The sequence below is a fragment of the Heptranchias perlo genome, chromosome 18, assembly GCF_035084215.1.
Source record: "Heptranchias perlo isolate sHepPer1 chromosome 18, sHepPer1.hap1, whole genome shotgun sequence".
In the NCBI taxonomy this organism is placed as follows: domain Eukaryota; kingdom Metazoa; phylum Chordata; class Chondrichthyes; order Hexanchiformes; family Hexanchidae; genus Heptranchias; species Heptranchias perlo.
The window spans coordinates 35,868,152-35,891,102 of NC_090342.1; the positions used below are offsets into that span (position 1 = coordinate 35,868,152).

General features: G+C 45.2%; 1 protein-coding gene across 1 annotated transcript in view; it reads left to right on the forward strand.

Annotated features, from left to right (window-relative positions):
• Window positions 1–2,346: 2,346 nt before the first annotated feature.
• The window catches only part of cacna2d4a (calcium channel, voltage-dependent, alpha 2/delta subunit 4a), a 435,940-nt gene continuing 415,335 nt past the window's right edge, over window positions 2,347–22,951 (forward strand). The window contains 2 exon segments of the mRNA XM_067999142.1: window positions 2,347–2,483; window positions 2,910–2,991. Coding sequence (XP_067855243.1) covers window positions 2,347–2,483; window positions 2,910–2,991 — 219 coding nt within the window.

Sequence of the window (22,951 nt, forward strand, 5' to 3'; positions counted from 1 at the left end):
TACTCAGCAAAAGGTAAAGTACAAAATTAGGGCAAGTACAATCCGCAAAATAGCTGTGGAGCTGGTTTACATTTCTAGGGTTTGTGATTGTTTGAAAATGAACGTATTTGAAAAATGCAGATTTGTTGCCAAACTGATAATGATCACTGCTCTTGCTGGTTATGCCCTTCACTGACCTGTTTAATATGGAGCTGGAATGGAAAGAGATGAGGAGTAAGAAAAAACTATTACTAGTAAAGCCATAATTATAACAAGACTGCACACACCTCCATAATGCAGTCCCAGTGACTTAAAGAATGCTAACGTGGTATTGTCAACATCACGATGTATAAAAAAAGAAGTGCAGTGTGGAAATGTCATCTTCACTTGTAAAATAAAAATATTTTTACAGCTATTCATCAAGGGAAAACTGAGGTAGTACCATGGCAGTTTGAGACAGTATTTCAATGCCCATCTCCATTGATTTTCCAATCTTGGTTGTGCTATTGTGAGAGCTCGGGCGACTTTCACAGGAGGGAACAGAAAGATCAGCAGATCTCACTCCCCTCCTAGCAGCAGGCTCAAGGGCAGCACTGGCAGAGAGCTGAGAGCAGATTGGCTAAAGAAGGAGGTGCACCCCCCAACAAAGAACTAAAAGGGGAGGAGGAATTTAGAAGTAATGACTTTAAATTTCCTTTGGTGGTGGGGGGGTGAGGGCTAACCCTATATCTGCCATAACTCCAGCGGAACCCACTGGAAAACGACATGACCTGGTTGTGCCAGGTCTGTACTATGGCTAGAATTTTCTGGGCTGCCTTCTAAGGGGTGGACAGAAGTTCACGCCTTACAAGGCAAATAACACCAAGGCTGCGGCCCCAGGGGTGGACCCAGGGGCAGTAATTCCCTATGCCGGCTCAGTGAGTGCACAGTCTTGGACAGGAGGCCTGTAGACCGAGTGAGATGAGTTGTGCTGGCCTCCAGATGGGCAGAACTGGGCCATACCGGAGATGAGGATCCAGGCCAGAGAAGTGGCCTGGATTCCTGAAGACTACAGAAATTATTCAAAATCAGTCCCCTTGCAGAGGGTGCCATGGAAACACTGCAACGGATCTGGGGGAAGTCTGGATAACCTCTCCCGAGGCAGCCGGATGCCAGATTTTCCAGCTGCATGGGCAGGCAGACACTGCAGATTGCCCGTAGTGAAGTGGGCACCTGCAGGTCCCATGCAAACTAGGTGCCATCCTGCTGACCCCACAAATGCAGGTAGGCACGATTCTGGCGTAACCACTGGGATCGCAGCCCATGGATTTTCATGGTCAATGTAACTGCAAAAAAATCTGGTTCAAACTAAAAATAAAGTCAGAGGGTTGTTGCTGTTTTTTTTTATTTGATATGTTCTTGTCTGGAAAACATTTAACATTTTTCTGAATGTGTTAAAGTCCAGCGTATCAAACTTATGCTGTCACATCAGCCAGTATCTGCTCTCTAGCCTTATTTAAAGGCCTGATAACTTGCATAGGGCTGTGTTACAGCATAGACTAGCTGTATGCTTGCTTCAGATTTCCACAAGTTCTGTTTCACTGTTTCAGTTGATTGGCTGAAATCAAAAGCCTTATCTCACTGCCTTTTACAATTGATTTAGGCTGTTAACTGGAGAGAAGAGAAAGAAGGAAGAGTCACTGAATAAAAAGATATAGCTCAATACTACCACCCCCATCCCTCATTAATTCAGTCTGTGCAAAGACTTATAAAGATTTTTCTGTCATCTGATTGGATAAGCATACCTGTCTTCAGAAATCAGAATAATCCGGTGTGATTCCCTCCCTCCCTTCCCCCATAACTACCACCACCATAAATCTGCAGCCATTTAAAGATTAAATCTGGTTGGATTATACACCAGCTGTGATGTTGCACCATTTCTCTCTCATTTTTCACCAGTCTGCGACCCACATGCTCAGTTCGTGGTATGCTTTGAACACAGAAGACCACTCTCATCAGGACTCAACAAAGTTTAAGTCTAACTGTTCCCCGCTTTTCCTAAATCCTTGTAGTGGAAAGGAATGGATGCTGTTTGGGTCATACATTGTATGCATAAATACAGATGATCTTTATTTCTTCTGAGCTTGTTAAAATGTTTATGACTGACTTGCAGAAGCAGGGAAATACTCATTGTTCATGACAGTAAATGGAAACAAAATGTGGTACGCAGCACTTAGTGCTTTTACTCTTTACTATAGGAACAGTTTTCATTGGGAAGACACCACTACTTCGAACCATCATGTGAAGATTTGAACAACCTTTCTGCAACTTTCTATTAGATCAAGGTGGCTTGTTCTTTCTTCGTGTTATTCTATTTATTTTGGTTTGATGGAAAAGAGAATGCTACTGCACTTCAGATGGTGCTTTGGGAACAGTTTGAGACTGCACGTTATATTGTGGATTATCTGCTCCAGCTGCTGTCTCCCTTATTCGGTCAAAGCCCAGAGTAGGATCCCAACCGAAACGTAAGCACCCGACTTCATTGCATTACAGATTGAAAAATGAATATATGTTTTATATTAAGGGCACATTAAATTAGACCCCTTTTTGCTCTATTTTCATATTTCTTTTATATTTTGTGCTTGTTTAAAGTAACATTTACATTCTCATTGAATCTAACACAAAGATGAAAGTAATGATTTTTTTTCACCCATCTAAAATCTGAGAAATTTCCTTTTGCCAATAATTAATTTTTTTCAATAACCATTGGATGGTATGCAATTTTTGAAGTGAACATTTGCTAAAAGCATACAGTATTTAATATAAGTTGACAGTGTTAAAGACCTTGGCAAAAAAAGTTTTTGAAATTCTTCTACATAGCTGTTCCATGTATCCTGTAACTATTACTATTTTAAAGCACAAATATACTTAATACACTTTTTTTTTATTAGTGTGCAATTATGGGCTTCTGCATTTGGTGGAGAGCTGAATTCCGTTATAACAAAGTATTCAGGTTCATTATTGCTACAGAAGGTCAGTAAACAGAATCAAGTATATTTCTTTTCCATCTTTTAAATAAGATACGTTGAGAGACCTTGAGCAACACATGTGGGTAAATCCAATGATGTATTGGTTTCACAGTAAAAGGGATGGAATCACCTGTAAAAATCCTGGAATTCCTTGTAATAAAAACAGAATTTAACTTATTCAGTCATCATAAACCAGTGGCCCTAAGTGTTAATGGAGGAAATCATGAAATATGATCCCCCCTCAAAACTTCATGTCCATGTAATAAAAACAGAATTTGACTTTTTCAGCACTGGCCTTATTATGTTTTCAAATAGTTTTCTATTAATCGGGCCCAAGCATAGGCAGTCAGCTTGAATTGAAAATGAAGTGCCAGGTGTCATTGCTGTAATCCATTGGATCGGTCATTTCCTTATAAATCCATCTAATGTTAACACAGCAGAGAGTTGAACTCAGTGATAGAAGATGTATTTTCCATTTGTGACGTAATTTGTGCTGGTAAAGATTTCTTTGTTTATTGTATGGTTATTGTTCTTCGACTATCTCATTGATACTTTATTACGGTTTACGTTGAAAATAGCAGAGATGTTGCATCACGAATTATGGTCCATGGTGCCATGTTCCCTTTAAAATTTCTGGAAGAAAAGTGCAATTTATGTTGTCTAAATGTGATCTAATGATAGCATTTGCTGCCATGTTTTAACCCTTTTTTGTTGTGAGTTTATTTAAAATTTATTCCATACTACTCCCTTCCCCATTTTCAAGTCTCTGTTTCCTCTTCATCCTCATTGCCTTGCTGCCAAGGTTTCTGCTTTACTGAAGGAAACAATGTTGGGGACTTACTACTTTATGGTTACCATCAGAGCTGCTCCTTCATTGTCCTGTGGTAGATGCACTTCTGAAGTGTTGCCTTTCACAAAGTCTAAAACTAGAGAACAAGATAGAGACAGGACAAGGGTTTGGATTGTGGCTTGAGCTATAATATTTTCTTTGCTGATGATGTAAATTCATTGAAAAGTGTAATAGTTGATGTCTCTACAACATAACACACAGAAGTAAGTAGAACAAATGGACTTCTGTTCTGAAATCTAGACTTTCTAGAATTTTTGAAATTTCCAGATGGCCCACTTAGATGCCTATCATAAACTAGCTAGGTGGTAACTCCTTTCACATGTCTGGAGACGTTATGGCCACGGCAGATCTCTTTCCTGCCCCAAGTACTGATTCCAATTCCACTGTCACTAGGTGCCCATATGACAGCTGGAGCAAGAATTTCCAAGGAAGAGCAATTGTGTTTATTGTTGAGCTTAGTAACCCTTCTAAACCAGAGAATGTTCTGTTATCATGTTACCAGCTCCTTATATTGGGGCTTATTTTTTAATGGCACGGGGAGAGATGCTTACCTCTACATTAAGAATATTCTCTTTTCCTTTCTTGCCTGTATGCCAGAACTGCTTCGCACAGAAGGAACATTCAGAAAGCGCTTTCAGAAAACAGGCCAAAATCTACCGTTATAAAATATCTTTGTTTCTATCATGCTGTCTGGCTGCCAGCATTTTATTTGCTGGGTGTAACAATATGGAATATTCAAAACCAATGCACAAATTACCGACTCTTTTAGCGGCTCTCTAGTCAGAATCCCAAGCCTTGATTTGGCACATAGGTAGATTTTTCAATTCCTCGCCCACCATTGTATTGGAAAATCGTATGTGAAGATGAGCAAGGTAATTCATCACAAGCAGTGACTCAGAAAATCTTCCTTATAATGGCCTGGAATTTTCTGAAACGGCGTAACAGGCAACTTACACTGAAATTTATGCTGATCTTCCCACCGGCAAGTTTCACTGAAATTCTCTGATAATCTTATTATCATAAAAACCGACGTAAAACAAGTGGAAAACCGCATAAACAATCGAGCACTGACATACGCCATATTCCTTCTTAAAATCCCTCTTTATGCTTGAAAATCAAGTTTTGAAACCGTCATTTATGCATATTAGGCATAGCCAGTCTAAGACAAGGCAATTGTGGAAGTTTTTAAAATTTTATTGCCAATCATTCTGATTCCATAAAGATACATTCAAAGATACACCAAAGATACCATTCCCGACATGATTGGGTGGGCAGCCCATTAATCATATTAAACTGAGGCCTGGCAGTTAAAATTGTCTGGGCCTCATGCTGGGGCTTGCCATTCGCCGCACCCCCTGGCAGGCTGATTCCCGCCAAGTTAAAATCAGGGTTTACATGTTACTGAGCCATGTCTTCCACTTCCTTCTGCTTTTAGTCAAAGCTGTTTGACAGAAAGCTAACAATTCATTTCATTCAGCTGACTTTAAGAACTTGATGAAGTTTAATGTCATTTTCTTTGTAGGGAAGAAATGAGTCCTCAGCATGAGACTCTGAATTAAATGCTGAGATTAGTAATGATTTTGTATGATTTATAAACAGTATTAGTGTAATGGAGTGTTATCAGTCCAGTCCGGTCATTGTAGTTTGATGTGGCTGTGATTATGTGCCATTTGTTGATTCTTTAACGTATGTCAGCTGCACAGAGTACCGACCTGTCAGTCTTCATTATGATACACTCCACCAGAATTTTAAAAAGAGAATATATTTGAATAATAATTTTATTTTGCGGATTAGGTAATTGTTTTACAACATTCAAGTTGTGCTGTCATTATTTGTGATCTCTCCTTTATCCCTCAATTAGATCCCTCCTAGATACTCATTATTCGACATATAAATGAGCTGAAGTCATCTATTATATTCTAACCTGTAACTCGCTGCCTGGTGTCTATTGTTCTATAAAGTATAAATTATTTTAATCTTGCAATTAGATTCTCATCTATAACTTACTCCTAGGTATAAGTTGTTCGGTATATGAAAAATTTCAACCCTTTGATTACATTCCAATCTGTAACTTACACCAAAATGTTCATTATTGCATATACAAGCCATCTAAACTGTTCCATTATATTATATTAAAGTCTTACGATCACTCTTGGTTATTCATTATATTATGTCTATAAATTTGACCGCACTTTTTCAGATGGCCTACTATGACCTCAGTATTGCGGGCAGGAAGCCTGCGCACATTTCTGGCCAAAAGTGCACCACCTTGGGAAAGGAAAAAAAAGTCCATTACCTGAAGCAGGCGTTACGCCCTTTGCATATGCAAATAAACGCCTAATGCCTGTTTGAGACCCCCACTTCAAGATTGGTAAGCCCTGAGCCAGCCCACTCCACTGCCGGCTGCACTCAGGAAAACCAGACCTTGGGATTGCCTGTGACCTACATGGTAGGTTTTCCCACTTACCTGAATTTGGAGCCCGGAGGAGAAGGGATGCTCCTCCCGACCCCACATTTAATGAAAGCTCACCGCCACTCCTGACATCAGGGCCTAAATTTTAACTAGGAGGTGGGATCTCAGCAGGGGGGTCAATAATCGGGTGGGAAACCCGGAGAAAAAAATCGTGCGGTTTCCCCGAGCGATCACGACTCAATTGAAGCCAATTAACTAAACTTCTGGGTTTCGCATCCTCAAGCTGTGCAGCGTTTAAAGCCCACTATTTAAAGAGCCACTCCAACAATGCATTTTGAAGGAGAAAGGAGGCTACAATGACTATGCAACATTCCAGAGCCAAGCCAGTATCTAGGTTCTTCGACACCGCCCTGGAGACATTGCTGGGCACCGTGAGAAGCAGGAGTGAGGTGCTCTATCCACCAGACAAGAGTAAGAAACCTGGCTCTGTCACAAAGAAGGCGTGGTTGGAAGTGGCAGACCAGGTCAGCAGCAGGAGCACGGTGCCCCGGTCATGGCTGCAATGGAGAAAGAGATTTAATGACCTAACCAGGTCAGGAAAAGTGGGTACAGCTATTGATTGACCTGCATTCTGTGGTGAATATTACCACCCCTCACACTGCCCTGTGAAGCCTACTCCATCACATCACTCCTCACACCCACTTAAGGCTCAGTGTCAAGTTATCTTCACTTTCTGTGCACTTCTTCACTCCCCAATTTGTTCACCCACCTCTCCCACTCACCCCAATCCTGATCCAATGTGATCAATCTGTCTGATCGTCACCCTCTGATGCATCAGCTTCATTGTCACCCTGACCCAAAGCAGTGCATCCATCAGGTGACCACTTCACCCTCACTCACTCACACATATGTACTTTCTCCCCTTCTGGGAGAAGACTGTGCAGAAGGACTTGTGTGGGACCTCCACAAATCGTGGCCCTCACAAAGGCGGAGGAGGAAGCCTTGGAGATAAGTCTTCCGCTGGAGTGCCTGGCCGTCGGGGATGCCGAGACTGGCACCCTGCAAACATCTGGTGACAGAACTTTAACATCCCTCACACACAACATGGATTGATGTTATCAATGATTGATTCGTTGCGCACCTTGGTATCTGAGGGCGCAATCTTAGCATGCCATCCACCAGCGCAGATACTCACACCTCAGTGGGTCCTATTAGAGAGGTAGTTGGGTTGTCATCTGGTGAATCAACACACACAAGTGAGCACAAGCAGACACTGGTGGCAGGAGCAGCGGTGGATAGTCCACATCGGTGGACATACTCCTCTCCAAGCTCTGCTCAGGTTGGTACAGATGCTGAATCCTGGGGGCCATCCTTGAAAAGGAGAATGATAAAGGTACAGGAGCAACTTTGCGAGAGAGTGTAAAACGTGCCATGCACACTCTCCACAATAGCAGAGAGGATGGAGGAGTCCAACTCCATCGCTGGTGGATTGGTGGCGCAGGTACGTGTGGCAATGTCTGCGATGGAGAGAATGGCAGCCTCATTGAGCTTCAAGCATGGCTCATAAATGAGTCCATTCAGGCCCTGGCAACGGCCATGCAGACTTAGGGCGACCTACATTCTGCTGCCTTAGACAGGCAGACAGATACACTAGCACTGGCCTTACAAGGCATCACACATGTCCTCCAAACTGTCGTCCAGCAAAGTGGTAGGAGTGACGTGGCCTTGGCCCAGGAGAGGGATGATGGCGAAAGGGGACATGGAAGTGGGGATGCCACTCAAAGCGCTCCCACGTCCCACCCGTTGCCCCCCCCCCCACAACCGGTAATCGCAATGCTGCCTCCTTTCCAGATGGCCGAGTCTACCCCGGGTGCGTTTGCAATGGGTGTATATGTTGTTGTATGACTGTTTTGTTTAACCTGGGGGGGGAGGGGGGATGGGGGTTGTGGTTGTGGTGGTCCTTACAGGTGGTCTGAGTACTTGGCTGTAGTCACTTTGCAGATCTCCCTATGAGAATCTGTCAAATATGAGTGACTCACTGGCAAGACAAGGAGCCAGGTGAAATACTGCTCTGCCGATGGTCACCCATTTTCATCCTCCTCATTATCAACCTCCTCCTCCTCCTCGTCTTCTTTTTCAAAGTTGATGGCAGGTGCAGCTGCTTTTGGAGCGCATGGGACCTCACCACCGGTAACCCTCTCTGTTGAGGGACATTGTGTAGGATGCATCACATGACTATTATTCTACACACCCTCGCCAGTGAGTACAAAAGGGCTCCCCGAGATTGATTCAAGCACCGGAAGCGCAACTATGGCTTGCTCTATGACAGACCTGGTTGTGCTCTGACTGTCATTGTAACGCTTCTGTGCCTCGCTGATGGGGTTCCTCACAGGTGTCATGAACCACGTCTGCAGGGGGTATCACTTGTCTCCAAGGAGCCATCCCTTAAGTCTGTCTTGTGCATGGACGAGGGCCGGGATGTTGGATTCACGCAGAATGAAAGAATCATGGCAGCTGCCTGGGAATATGGCACACATCTGCAGAGACCTCTTTTGGTGGTCACAAACCAGCTACTCATTGATAGAGCGATATCCTTTTCTGTTGATGAACAATCCTGGCTCATGTGCAGGTCCTCGGATTGCTATGTGTGTGCAATCAATTGCGCCTGTACCCGTGGGGAACCAGCCAGAGAATAGAAACCCACTGCCCTCTCAGTCTGGCTGATGTCGTCGATGGGGAAGTTGACATAGTCGGATACCCTGGCAAACAAGCCATCCGTCACCTGTTGTATACATTTATAGGCAGACGACTGAGAGGTCCTGGTGATGTCACTGGTAGTGCCCTGGAAGGATCCGGAGGCGAAGAAGCTGAAGGCAGTGGTGACATTAACTCCGACGGGCAATGCATGCCCACTAGGCCCAGTCGGGAGCAGCTCTGCATGAAGGAGCCTGCAGATGTCTGTGATCACGTGGCCACTTGATCTTAGCCTTCGTAGGCACTGCTCCTCAGAGAGTTCCAGAAAGCTGAGCTTCTGCCTATAGACCCGCTCATGAAGGTAGTGCCTCCTGCGACACCAGGCCCTCCGTTGTTCCCCTCTCTGCTCTTCTGCAGGTCCTTGTGGCGCACCTCTGTCTTGTGGAGCTGCAATTCCCAGAACTGCATGCCGTGCCTGGCGCAGATGGTGATGTGCCTCCTCCTCAGTTATAATGCTGATCGTGTTAGTTTGAGGGGGTCCAAATGCAGACAAATATGTCTGAACAGAAGAATGTGAGTGTGAACAAAGAAATCTGAGTCTAAACACTAAGAACTACCAGCCAAATGTTAGCCTGAGAGAACTAATTGCCCTGCTGCAAAAACTCACTTTTAATCCCCATTTGTCAATCACTAGTTTAAATATTCAAATGGTTGCCGGCTGCAACTCACCTCCGTTTCCATGATGTATTTCAGAGGCCACGGGAGACATGTTCAGGCAGAGTTAAGATCGTTTCTCTGCCTCAATCCACACAAATTTAATTGATTTAAGTACATCAACGATGTTAATTGCCCCTTTAAATGTCATCCCGCCGGTTTTAATTGCCGGCGGGATTTCCGGGATTCCAAAGCGCACGTGCACCCAAATGCACCTGGGTGAAACTCACTTTTTGGCGCGTTGGAGCCGGGACTCATTGTCGCTCCAAACTTTTAAAATTTTTACTGCCCCCCCGCCCCCAACCCACCCGTTCTTCGGGGCTAAAATCACGCCCCAGATACTGACCCCCAGGCTCCTATCCTCCCCGCCCCCCTTCCCCTGCCACGGCCTCCTCTTCTGACCCTGGCTCTGATCTGACCCCAACCTATGGTCCAACCCGCAGTCCCGACCCCAAACCCCGGACTCACTTACATGAGGGCCACTGCAAAGCTAGCAGTGACCTGATCTTGCACTCCTCTTCGTCGGCTGGCTGTTGTGCCTTGCTGGCTCCATTGTAATGAGGCCCAAGGCCCAATATCAGGAGTACTTTGAGCCTCACCATTTAGGTGCAGGGTATGTGATATGGAGGAGTGTTGCAGCATTTCTGATTCCACTAATATTTTATTTATTTTGCACTATTATTTTGATGCGCACAATTCGCAGAGATAAAAGGGAGCCTGCGCACCCCGGCCCCCCTCCATCCCCGCCACCACCCAACGGCCAAAAAAATTTCTAGGCCGTACTGTTCAACCCCCTAGGTTCTAGCTTGTGGCTCACTCCAGGGTATCTATATATCAACCATCAGAAACCCTTTATTAGATTACTGCTTGCTAACTGGCCCTCAATTTCCATTTAATAAGTTAGGAATAAATAAGTTAGTTATATCCCCAAGTTCTGTTATTCCATGTGACAGTGTAACAATTCCTTGATCCAGGATTGTTCCATGCCAGAATTCTTTTTTGGGGGAGGGGAGTTGGAGAAAATATTGTTCCTTGTGAACACCCTTAAAGTTAACTTCTACAGGTGTCAGATCACATAGCTGTGTTTTACCACCCTATTCAGAATGGAGTATGGTAAAATTAGTATGTAAGTGTTCTCGCATTGAATCAATGTTATACAGTAGGGTCATTTTCTGACATTGTGATTTATGCAATCTGCTTAAAACTAGGTGTGACAAATACATTATATGTTGCAGTCTTGATCATATCTTTGATTCCGTGATAACGGGGAAAGAATTAGGTGTGCAGCATTTGCACACCTAATTTAGGGATTTCGTTTATTGTTGTTGGTACATTGCCACTTTTTTAAGGTGCATCTCTACAGGCAGATTTGCCAACACTCATAATTTTGCTAATAATTTATAGATTTTGCAGTATCGTTTTTATTGCACATAATTCACGGAGACAGAAAAGAGGCGGAGAGATAATTTTTTTCTCTTGCTCCCTTTTATCTCTGCGAATTGTGCGCATCAAAATAATAGTGCAAAATAAATAAAATTTTAGTGGAATCAGAAATGCTGCAACACTCCTCCATGTCACACACCAATCATGATCAATAGGCTGGAAAACTGTTCCCAAGCTTCCATCAGTGCCATTCTGAAACTACTGCTAGAAAGTTTGTGACAGCAGGCCAATTAGTGATTTATCTTTACAATTTTTCCTCACTCCTTGTTGAGAAGTGCCTAATCTCTGATCAACCCCTCCCATAATGATATGGCTGAAATTGGTAACTTTTGGAATCAGGGAGCACTGCCACATCCTGTATAGAACATAAATTGGAGCTCCGTTAGGGTTCCAACATATCATGTTGTAGCATCCATATTTTATTTATTGTGTTGAAATCTAAAAAGATTTTTGTGCTTGCTTGAAAAGTTTAATAGGAATTAAAGTACATAAGATCTTTTAGGAACAGGAAAAGGCTCCAGGCTTTATTATGCTTTTCCCAGCATTAATCCTACTGTATCTTTCATTACAGAGACATAAAATTTATTTAATGCAACTACTGACAATCATCAGAGCCTATCCATCTTCAAAGATCAACTGCACCTACGTATCTCTTCACCATTACCTACAACCTTCCCTCTCCAGAAACACATCAAATTGATTCTTGAACCCATTTATACTGTGTCTCTCTAGTTTTGCTCTCATCTTACTCCATGCCTTGCCTTAGCTCATTCCATCCATGAGACCCAATTCTTGCGCCCTCGATCCCATTCCCACTAAACTGCTGACCACCTGACTTTCCTTCTTGATCGCCATTTTAGCTGACATTATTAATGGTTCCTTCTCTGCTGGTACTGCCCCCTCCCTTTCAAAATTGCTGTCATCACTCCCCTTTCTCAATCAACCCGCCCTCGACCCTCTGTCCTTGCAAACTACCGCCCCATCTCTAACCTCTTTTTCCTCTCTAAAATCCTTGAATATGTTGTTGCCCCCCAGATCTGTGAAAAATATTCTGCAACTCCCCCAAATTTAAAATTCTCACCCTTGTGTTTAAATCACTCCATGGCCTCACCTCTCCCTATCTCTGTAAAATCCTCTAGCACTACAATCTCCCCCCTGCCTAACTCTCTATTCTTTTAACTTTGACAACTTATGCACCTCCCCCCTGGCCTTCAACTGCTTCGGCCTCAAACTCCGCAGTTCCCTTTATAAACCCCCGTGCTTCTCAATCTCCCTTCTCCTTTAAGACCCTCCTTAAAATCCACCTCTTTGACCAAACTTTCAGTCACCCCTCTTAATATCTCTTTCTTTGACTCGGTATCCATTTTTTTTTCCCTTACACCACTGTGAAGCACCTCAAGATATTTTTCCTCGTTAAAGGTGCTATATAAATGCAAGTTGTTGTTGTTGCCATCATTGTTATTCGCTTCAAAGGCTTTTCCTGGAAACGTATTTCACAAGTCTATTACTTTATAGTTGAATTTGTTCTGCTCAACTTCCCTTCTTAGTTCCTAATTTTTAAAGTGCCCTATTGCACTTAATCCCTTCACCATAATGAACAATTTGCTTGGATCAGCTTCATCAGTTCCCTTCAGAGTCTTGAAAAATTCAATTAGATCACCTCAAAGTCTTCTCTTTTCTAAAGAAAATAAGCCAAACCTCTTTAAACTTTCTTCGTGACTTAATTTCTTGATACCCAGAATCACGTTGTTTACAACAATTTCATGTTGTTTCTGCACCCTTTCAAGAGGAATAATATCATTCCTGTGATTAGCTGGCAGAACTGCATTTAATGCTTCAGTTCGGGACTGACCAAATAAAAAACCATCAAATCATATAGAATCTTTACTAGGATCTGCTCAATGTGCTTTGAATTTGTATCAATTTGAACTTAGAGCTATGTCAAATTCTGGCATAAGCTATTATTTTTAATCTATTTTCATTATGTGTGTATGTGTATGAGAGAGAATGAGTGAGACATTCATAATGTGTTAGGATTTTTGTTACAAAATATTGGTCAGGTGTCTTGGTGTCAAGACAACTCAAGCAAACTATACCAGAGGGCCAACTTTCCTGGGTATACACCCCTGTGATGCCTGAATCAAAGGCACAGCCAACCAGAAATATGGGCAGAGAACTGTAAGGCCTGGTCTCCACTCCCTTAGATTGTGCATAGCATCCTGTCCGCATCTGAGAAAGCCCCCATAGTGCTGCACCTAAAAGAGGCACAGGTATTGAAATGAATCAGTTTGTTGTTTTTATGTCAGAATGATCTGTGACCCAATATTCTGTCCCAGCCCAGTTTACAGGTCGAGTGCCCACATGAAAAGAGGGTGCTAGTAAAAAACTAAGGGCTTTTTGAATGCAGTGAGGCCTGAATCATTTAAAATTTGAGGTACTGAGAAAAATGTAATTGCTGCCATTAAAGGCCTTAATGTGATTCCTAAAAGTTTTGGCTGCAGTGAGGACAACTGTCTGTGCTGCAGGATGGAGGTTTCCTTTGGAATACCGCTATACTTGTCTTATCCAGAGGAGGAGGAAGAGCATGAGCTGGAAGCTCTTTTGGATGCAAGAGCAGTAAAGCTGCATCAGATCAGAAGAGCACAAACTCAGAGGTACCCAACTGAATGCCGGACATTTTTGGACTTAGTGAGGAGCAGTGCCTCTGGACATTCCAGTTTATTAGGGATGTCATCATAGAGTTGTGTCACCTGCTGAGAGAGGTCCTGAAACTATGGTCCCGAGCCTCCACTGCACTGTCCGTACAAGGGAAGTCCACGACACTCAATTTCTATGCCATTGGAGGGTTTTACGCAGCCACCAGGGACGTAACTTGCAGATGTCAGTGCGCAGTGCATAGGGGCATCCGCCAAGTGATGGATTTGTTTGGATGCAAGGGAACAGCAAGCATATGCCTTTTACTGACTTGCTGGCTTGCCCGGGGTGCAGGACATGATTGATGGCACCCACGTGGGCCTATGGACTCCCGTGGAAAAGGGTGGTCTTTAAATGAATCAAAAAGGGGTACTACTTCATTAATGTCCAGCTAATATGTGATCACCAGCACAAAATTGCACAGGTGAATGCTAGGTTCTTTGGTAGCTCATCCAATGCCTACATACTCAGATAATCCACCATTCCACCCTTGTTTGAAGAAGAACAAGGATTGAAAGGCTGGCTGCTAGGAGACCCAGGCTACCCACCGTTACATGGTTAATGACACCCCTGCATGCTCCATCTAATGATGCAGAGCAGAGATGTAATGAATCTTATGTTTCCACTAGAGCGACCATTGAGAACATGACTGGGATTCTGAAACAGAAGTTCTGATGCCTTGATCGATCTGGGGTGTGTTGCAACACAAACTGGGAAAGGTATCCAAGATCATAGTGACGTGCTGTGTGCCTCATGACTGTGCCCATTAGGAGGCCTTAGCACCTGCCAGTTTGATACTTATGAAATGTAAGTTACTCCAAAAAGAAATCAGGGTGCAGAGAAATGAGGTCAGGAGCATAGCTATTCAAATGTGCTACCCACACATGGCCACGAAATTTGCGGGGAGGCGGGATGACAGCCGGGGTGGGGTAAATTTAAGCCACTTAACTTCGAAACTTGCGCAGTGGGCGGACTGCGCACCCGCATCACAGGCTGTCAGCTGGAGGAGCTCTATTTAACGGGGCAGTCCTCCAATGGCTGCTCCTGAAGCAACACCCAAATAGTACAATGGAGCAGCCCAGGGGAAAGGCTGCTCTTACATTCAGTGATGCCCCACTCCAGGTGCTACTGGATGGGGTGAGAAGGAGGAGGAATGTGTTCTACCCGGCGGACGGGAGGAAGTGGCCTGTCTCTGCCACCAAGAAGGCCTGGCTCGAGGTGGCAGAGGAGGTCACCAGCAGCAGCAACATCTCCCACACCTGGATCCAGTGCAGGAAGTGCTTCAGTGACCTAACTGGGTCAGCCAAAGTGAGCACACTTACTCATTCTCCTACATTCTGTCTTCAATATCACTGCCCCCACCCCCCAACTCATTCTGCACGGCCAACACTACTCTATCACATCACTCCTCACACCCACTCAAAGCTCATCCTCAACTTACCTGCACTTCCTCACCTCCCCATTACTCACCACACCACTACCACTCAACCCAATCCTCATACAACGTCATGGCTCTGTCTCATACTCACCCTCTGATGCATCTCTTTCACGGTTAGCCACACCCAAACCAATGCATTCATTGGTTGGTCACGGCACCATCACTCACTCACGCGTCTGTACTTTCTCCCCTTATAGGAGAAGAGAGCCCAGAATGCACGGGAGAGGGCGAGGACCGGAAGGGGGCCGCAACAGATAGTCATGCTCACAGACGCAGAGCAGGAGGCGCTGGAACTGAGCTAGACCCTCGAGTGCCTGTCCGTCGGGGACGCCAAGACTGCCTCCTGCCAAACATCTGGTGACAGAACTTTAACATTCAGCACACACAATATGAATTGATGTTAACATGCCTTGCCATCTTCAGCACCTCAGCATCTGTCATCATGCTTAATATTGCCTTCTGTTCTCTTACAGGGCCTTCAGCAACTGCTGTGACGGCTGAGGGCGATTCCTCAGAGGACCTGCCGGCTTCTGAGGGTGCACTGTCACATCTGAGCGAGCCATCCACCAGCGCAGATACACACACCTCGGTGGGTCCCCGTACGCAGTTAGTTGGGGTTGCACATGGTGAGTTACCACACACTTGTGAGCACGAGCAGACACTGGTGGCAGGGGCAGCTGTGGAGAGTCCGCGTCAGTGGGAGCGCTCTTCTCCAGGCTCTGCTTAGCTGGACACAGATGCTGAACCCTGGGGGCCATCCTTTAAAAGGAGAATGATCGAGGGGCAGCAGCACATTTGCGAGGTGCTAGAACAGGTGCCACCTGCACTCGGCACAATCACATAGAGGATGGAGGAGTCCAACTCCTGCTTGAGTGGAATGGTAGCACAGGTAAGGGAGGAAATCTCTGAGATACTGTCACAGGGACGTGAGGGCATCTCTGAGTTAGCGACGCAGATAAGTGCGGGAATGTCTGCGATGGAGGGAATGTTAGCCTCCATGGAGCTTCAGCACTGCTCACAAATGAGTCCATTCAGGCCCTGATAACGGCCATTTGGACTCACGGTGATCAACATTCTGCCACCTTAAACAGGCAGGCAGACATACTAGCACTGGCCTTACAAGGCTTCACACATGTCCTCCAAACTGTCGTCCAGCAGAGTGGTAGGAGTGATGTGGGTCTGGCCCAGGGGAGGGACGATGGCGAAGGGGGATATGGAAGCGGGGACACCACTCAAAGCGCCCCGCAATGCTGCCTCCTCTCCAGGTGGCTGAGTCTGCCCCTGGACAGGTGCAGGTGGAGCAGTCTTTGGAGAGGCCCTCATGGGCACAGAAACCCAGAGGGCGCAGGCCCAAAGCATCTAATCGGTCATGGCATGAATAAGAGCAACCTGCCACTACCTCTGCTGCAGCCATAAGGGATGCACCACATAGAAGTAGTTGGAAATGAAAGGCAAATGTTTTCTAAGCACAAAGGGGATGCACAAGGGTGTATGATTGTTGGTCATGTTTTTTATTTATATTTGCTTTTTGTTAATCGCACATTAAATATTGTTATTGTCACCACTACTGCCACGTCTTGGCCATTCTTGACTAGCTTGTGTAATAAGGCCCTTTCATGAGGTTCACCATGAACAGCCACACTTGATGCCACCCATTGGGTCACTCTACAATGGGCGTATGTGTAATTGCAGGACTGTTTTGTGTAGGGAGCGGGGGATGACTGGTGTGGGCGCTGCTCTATCCAGGTGGTGAGGACTGGAGTCTTCACACTATCTGATGTTAGAAGAACCATTCACATATCAGTGATTCCCTGGCCTCACAAGCAGCCAAGTGAGCCGCTGTTCTGCCCATGGGTTGTTCCTCCTCATCCTCCTCCTCCTCCTCCTCAATGTGGGTGGCAGATATGGATGGGGCCTCCTCAAGCGGCACCCCTCTCTATTGTGCCATGTTCACGATTATAATGCGTCCCACTCTGTCTGGTGCGTATTGAACGTTCAAGACACCTGAAGCGCGTCTTGAGCAGCCCTATAGCATGCTCAATTGTAGACGTGGTGGCGATGTGGCTGTCGTTATATCGATGCTGTGGCTCGGTGGTGGGGTTCCTCAGAGGTGTCATGAGCCACGCATGCACGGGGTATTCCATGTCCCTGAGGAGCCAGCCCTTGCGGGTGTTCGATGCGTGGAAGAGGGGCAGGATGTTGGACTCCCGGAGGATGATGGAATCGTGGCAGCTGCCAGGGTATCTGGCGCACACGTGAAGGAATCTCTTATGGTGGTCACAAACAGTTGAGTGTTGATGGAGTGATAGCCCTTCCTGTTGATTGGCAGTCCTGGCTTGTGTGGAGGTGCTCATATTGCTATATGGGTGCAATCGATTCCACCCTGCACCCGTGGGAAGCCAGCCGTAGCGTGGAATCCCACTGCCCTCTCCATCTGGCTGAGGTCGCCCATGGGAAAGTTGACGTCGTGGGAGGCCCTGTGAAACAAGCCGTCGGTGACCTGCCTTATGCACTTGTATGCAGACGACTGAGAGACCCCGGCGATGTCCCCGGTGGCACCCTGGAATGATCTGGAGGCAAAGAAGTTGAGGGCAGTGGTGGCTTTGACAGCAACAGGTAAGGAGATGCTGCTCGGCCCAGCCGGGAGCAGCTCGGCCTGAAGGAGGCTGCAGATGTCTGCAATTACCTGGCGACTGACTCTGAGCCTCCATATGCACTGCTCCTCAGAGAGGTCCAGGAAGCTGAGCCTCGGTCTGTAGACTGTTTTACGAGGGTAGTGCCTCCTGCGACATCGCTCTCTCTGTTGTTGCCCTTTGGGGTGTTGTGCAGGTGCCTGTGGCGCAGCACTGTGTTGTGGAGCTCCACGTGGCGGAGGTGGACGTCGTGCCTGGCGAGGCTGGTGATGTTGCTCGTCCTCGGATGTAGGTGTGAATGCAGCCATGGCGCCCCCCCCATCCTGACGATGTGAGTTTGAGGGGGTCCGCAAATCAGGTAAATATGTTTGCACAGCAGTTTTGGGTGGAAAGTAAGAATTTTGAGTGAAAACACAAAGGTGTTGCAGCCAAAACTTTGCCTGAAGTGACAGAGTGCCCTGCTGCAATAAATGAGATTTTCTCCCCACCTGTCAAATAATCATTTGCATCTCCCACTGGCTGCTGGCTGAAACACATCTGTTACAACAGGGAGTGTTACCCACATCACGGGAAACACGCTGAGGATTTTTCAAAATTGCATCCCTGCCAAAATGTCTACTCAATCAGGTATCTCAAGTACCTTAACTATCTGTCAAGATATGTAAATGATCATCCCGATGGCTTTAATTGCCGGTGGGACTCCCGCATTTGGGAGGCGAGCGTGCACCCGAACGCATCACTGGGGAACCCGGAAGTCAGCGGGTTGGAGCCAGGCTCCGAACTCATTCTGGATTTCTACGATTTTAGGAGCTCCCCCGCCCAAAACGCACCCGCTCCGCCATCCGAAAATCGGCCCCATAGTGTTCATTTTTATGGGTTCCAAGAACATTGGTCCTCATATCTGCTTTAGTGATTGGTACTAGTACATTGAAAGGTATGGGACTATTATGCTTTGCTGATTGTGAGAGGTTCTGGGCCATTCAGGTAACCTGGCCAAATTCTGCAATATGAACTGCAAATGTCTCCATCGCAATAAAAATGATAAAACAAAAGTGTACTTTTTGTTTTTTTCTTCTTTTCTGATTATCTTTATATAAAAGAAACCTATCCAAATTGCTTATTTCATTCAGAAGATGCCAGAACTGTAGAACTTTGGCTCATGCAGGAATGCGTAAACCCTCTAGGATCGACTTCTAGGTGCATGGATCAAGATTTGGGAGCTGGAAGAGGCATGTAGTAAATGTGTACAAGGAGGGGCTGGCATGACCAGGATTGGAGCATAGGAATTCTCCCCAGTCCTAAGAGGATCAGGACATTTGGTTGACAAGAAAAGTTACAGTGCTAATGGAATTACCAGATGCAAAAGGACAACAAAGGAGCAGGAAAGCTGAGAGGTGGGTAATTGATAGATACTTGAGCAAGTATGAATAAGTAACCTACGAGAAAAGAATAGAGCTAATAGCCAAACAACGAGTCTGGAAGCAGAAGAACATCCAAAGGCATCTCTCCAGGAAGCACAGCTGAGATTGGAACTTGACATGTGCAGGCCTATAGGCATGAACTCTTGATCAACAAACACTGTGGTGCAGTGCATTGCGAATCTAGTGTGCAGTGCCACCCCACTACTGCTTATTAGGAATTTAGTGTACCGTGTCACCCCACTCCATCTCATTGGGAAGCAAGGGTACAGTGCCATCCCTCTGCTGCTCATTGGGAATCTAGTGTGCAGTGCCACCCCCCTGCTGTATGCACATGTTTTAGGTAAGTTACATTATAATCTTACTTAGCCTACATTCATCGCAACTGAACTAATTTCAGCTAACAAGAGCATTTGGAGTTCTAAATCTGATTAACAAATTGTGGAGTAAAATGTAATGAGTACTGTGGGGAGTGTAAATCCTACTACATTTCTCTTGTGTTTTTTATTTTATGATTTGAAAAAGATAGATTGCAAACTCATTGAATGAATAGAACAGTCTGTATCTGAACACTTGAGACAGATTGAAAACCCACTGAGGTGCATATATTTTTTAGAAATTAACTTTACAATTCTCAGGGCTTTGTTAAAGTCGTTCTGTAACAAGTTGATCTGAGTTGTGCAAGGATTGGCTTATTTCTCACTTTACTGAGGAATAAGCACCTTAAGGGGAATTTTAACCCGCAAGAACGGATGTGTTGGAGGCGGGTGGGAAGTTAAAATGAATGATTTTTCCAGCGCGACCAACACCTGTCTCCAATGCACCCACTTCCGGGCTTAACAGAGATGCAATTAGATGTGTGCGAGTAACCAGCTCGCCGGAGGCGGGCCCCTAATTAGTGCAGGTGGGTGGGTAGTTATTGGAGCACTTAACATCATTATGAGACGTTAATTAGGTCTTTTTAAATTGATTTTAAGAAACCTTCAAATTTAACGCCTCCAGCATGGGTTTCCCGGGGCTCGTGAATCTTGCCAGTGAAACGGAGGCGAGAAGGGCCGGATCCATGAGGTAAGTGCCTTCATTGCACCAGTCGTGGGCCAGGAGGAGCAGGAGTGCATCCCTGTGACTCACCAAGCTTAGCTTTTAAAGAACCCGCGATCGGCCGACCCCCCCCCACCCTCCACAATGTCCAACCTGCAACAAAAGAAAACTGCAGTGTGACGTCACAGGTGAGGAGGTAAGTGATTAGTAGTGACTGTGGGCTAAGTTTTAGGTTAACATATAGCATATAAATAAATTTTAAAAACTTAATTTAATTAATTTAATAAATTAAACAAGGAGATGTGTTACTGCTGCAATATGTGGGAGCTTGTGGACATTTTTGTCTAGGGCGACTACATCTGCGGTAAGTATCTGCGTCTCGAGGAACTTCGGCTCCAAGTTGAGGAGCTGGAGTCCGAGCTGCGGACATTGCGAGACATCAGTGAGGGAGAAAGCTACTGGACCTTTTGCTCCAGGAGGCAGCTACACCCCTAAGATTAAATACTTTAGAATTGACACTTGGTCAGGAACAGAAGGGTGTAGCCGCGAGTGAGGCTGGAGGGGATCCAGGAGGTAGTATTGAGCAGCCTCAGTCCCTGCACTTGTCCAATAGATTTGAGGTTCTTGCAACCCATGTGGACAAGTGCAGGGACTGCGGGGAGGACGAGCAAACTGACCACGACACCATGGTATAGGAAGCCGTTCAAGTGTGGGGAGTAAAAAAGAAGGTGGTTGTAGTAGGGGACAGTATAGTTAGGGGGATAGACACTGTTCTCTGCAGCTAGGAGCATGAGTCCCGAAGGCTATGTTGCCTACCCGGTGCCAAGGTTAAGGACATCTCCTCCGGGCTGGAGAAGAACTTGGAGTGGGAGGAGGAGGATCAGTTGTCGTGGTCCACGTAGGTACCAACGACATAGGTAGGACTAAGGAAAAGGTTCTGCTGAGAGAGTTTGAGCAGCTAGGGACTAAATTAAAAATCAGAACCACAAAGGTAATAATCTTTGGATTATTACCTGAGCCACGAGCAAATTGGCAGAGGGTAAATAAGATCAGGGAGATGAATGCGTGGCTCAAAGATTGGTGTGGGAGAAGTGGGTTTCGATTCGTGGGGCACTGGCACCAGTACTGGGGAAAGAGAGAGCTGTTCCATTGTAACGGACTACACCTGAACCACGCTGGGACCAGAGTTCCAGCGAATCGAATAACTAGGGAGGTAGATATGGCTTTAAACTAAATAAGGGGAGGGAGGGTGCCGTTGGAGAGAAATCTAGAATGCTAAAGAGAAAAGACAAAGATGCAGTGCAGGAAAGTGATTGGGGTTAGGATAACCAGATTGTGTCAGGAAGGGACAGGGTGTACAAACAAAAGCGTGCACTAACAAATAGGGTCCGGGCAAGAAAAATTGGTAATAAGACAAATAGGGCCATAGTACAAGTAAATGTTAAGATGTCTAAAAATGTTAAAAAGACAAATCTAAAGCCACTGTATCTGAATACATGAAGCATTCATAATAAGATAGACGAATTAACAGTGCAAATAGATGTAAACAGATACGATATAATTGCGATTATGGAGACATGGCTGCAGGGTGACCAAGATTGGGAGTTGAATATCCAAGGGTATTCGATATTTAGGAAGGACAGGCAAAAAGGAAATGGAAGTGGGGTGGCGTTGTTAGTAAAGAATGAAATCAGAGCAATAGTCAGAAAGGATATTGGCTCAGAAAATCAAGATGTACAATCAGTCTGGGTGGAGTTAAGAAGCACCAAGGGGCAGAAAACACTGATGGGAGTTGTCCATAGGCCTCCAAACAGTAGTGGTAATGTAGAGGATGGCATCAAACAGGAAATCAGAGATGCACGTAACAAGGTACTACAGTAATTATGGGTGACTTTAATCTACATATAGACTGGCCAAACCAAATTAGCAATAATAATGTGGAGGATGAATTCCTGGAGTGTGTATGAGATGGTTTTTTAGACCAGTACATTGGGAAGCCAACTAGGAAACAGGCTATCCTAGATTGGGTATTATGCAATGAGAAGGGGTTAATTAAAATCTTGTTGTGCGGGGTCCTTTAAGGAAGAATGACCATAACGTGATAGAATTCTTCATTAAGATGGAAAGTGAAGTAGTCCAATCCGAAACTAGAGTCCTAAATCTAAACAAAGGAAACTACGAAGGTATGAGGAGTGAGTTGGTTATGATGGATTGGGGAGCTTCATTAAAAGGCATGATGGTGGATATGCAATGGCTAACATTTAAGGAACGAATGCGTGAATTGCAACAGTTATACATTCCTTTCTGGCACAAAAACACAAAAGGAAAAACGGCCCAACCATAGCTAACAAAATAAATTAAGGATAGTATTAGATCCAAAGAGGAATCATATAAATTGCCAGAAAAAGTAGCAAGCCTGAGGATTGGGAGCAGTTTAGAATTCAGCAAAAAAGGACCAAGAGATTGATTAAGAGGGGAAAAATAGAGTATGAGGGTAAACTTGCAGGGAACATAAAAGCGGACTGTAAAATCTTCTACAAGTATGTGAAAAGAAAAAGATTAGTGAAGACAAATGTAGGTCCCTTACAGTCAGAAACGGGAGAATTTATAATGGGAAACAAAGAAA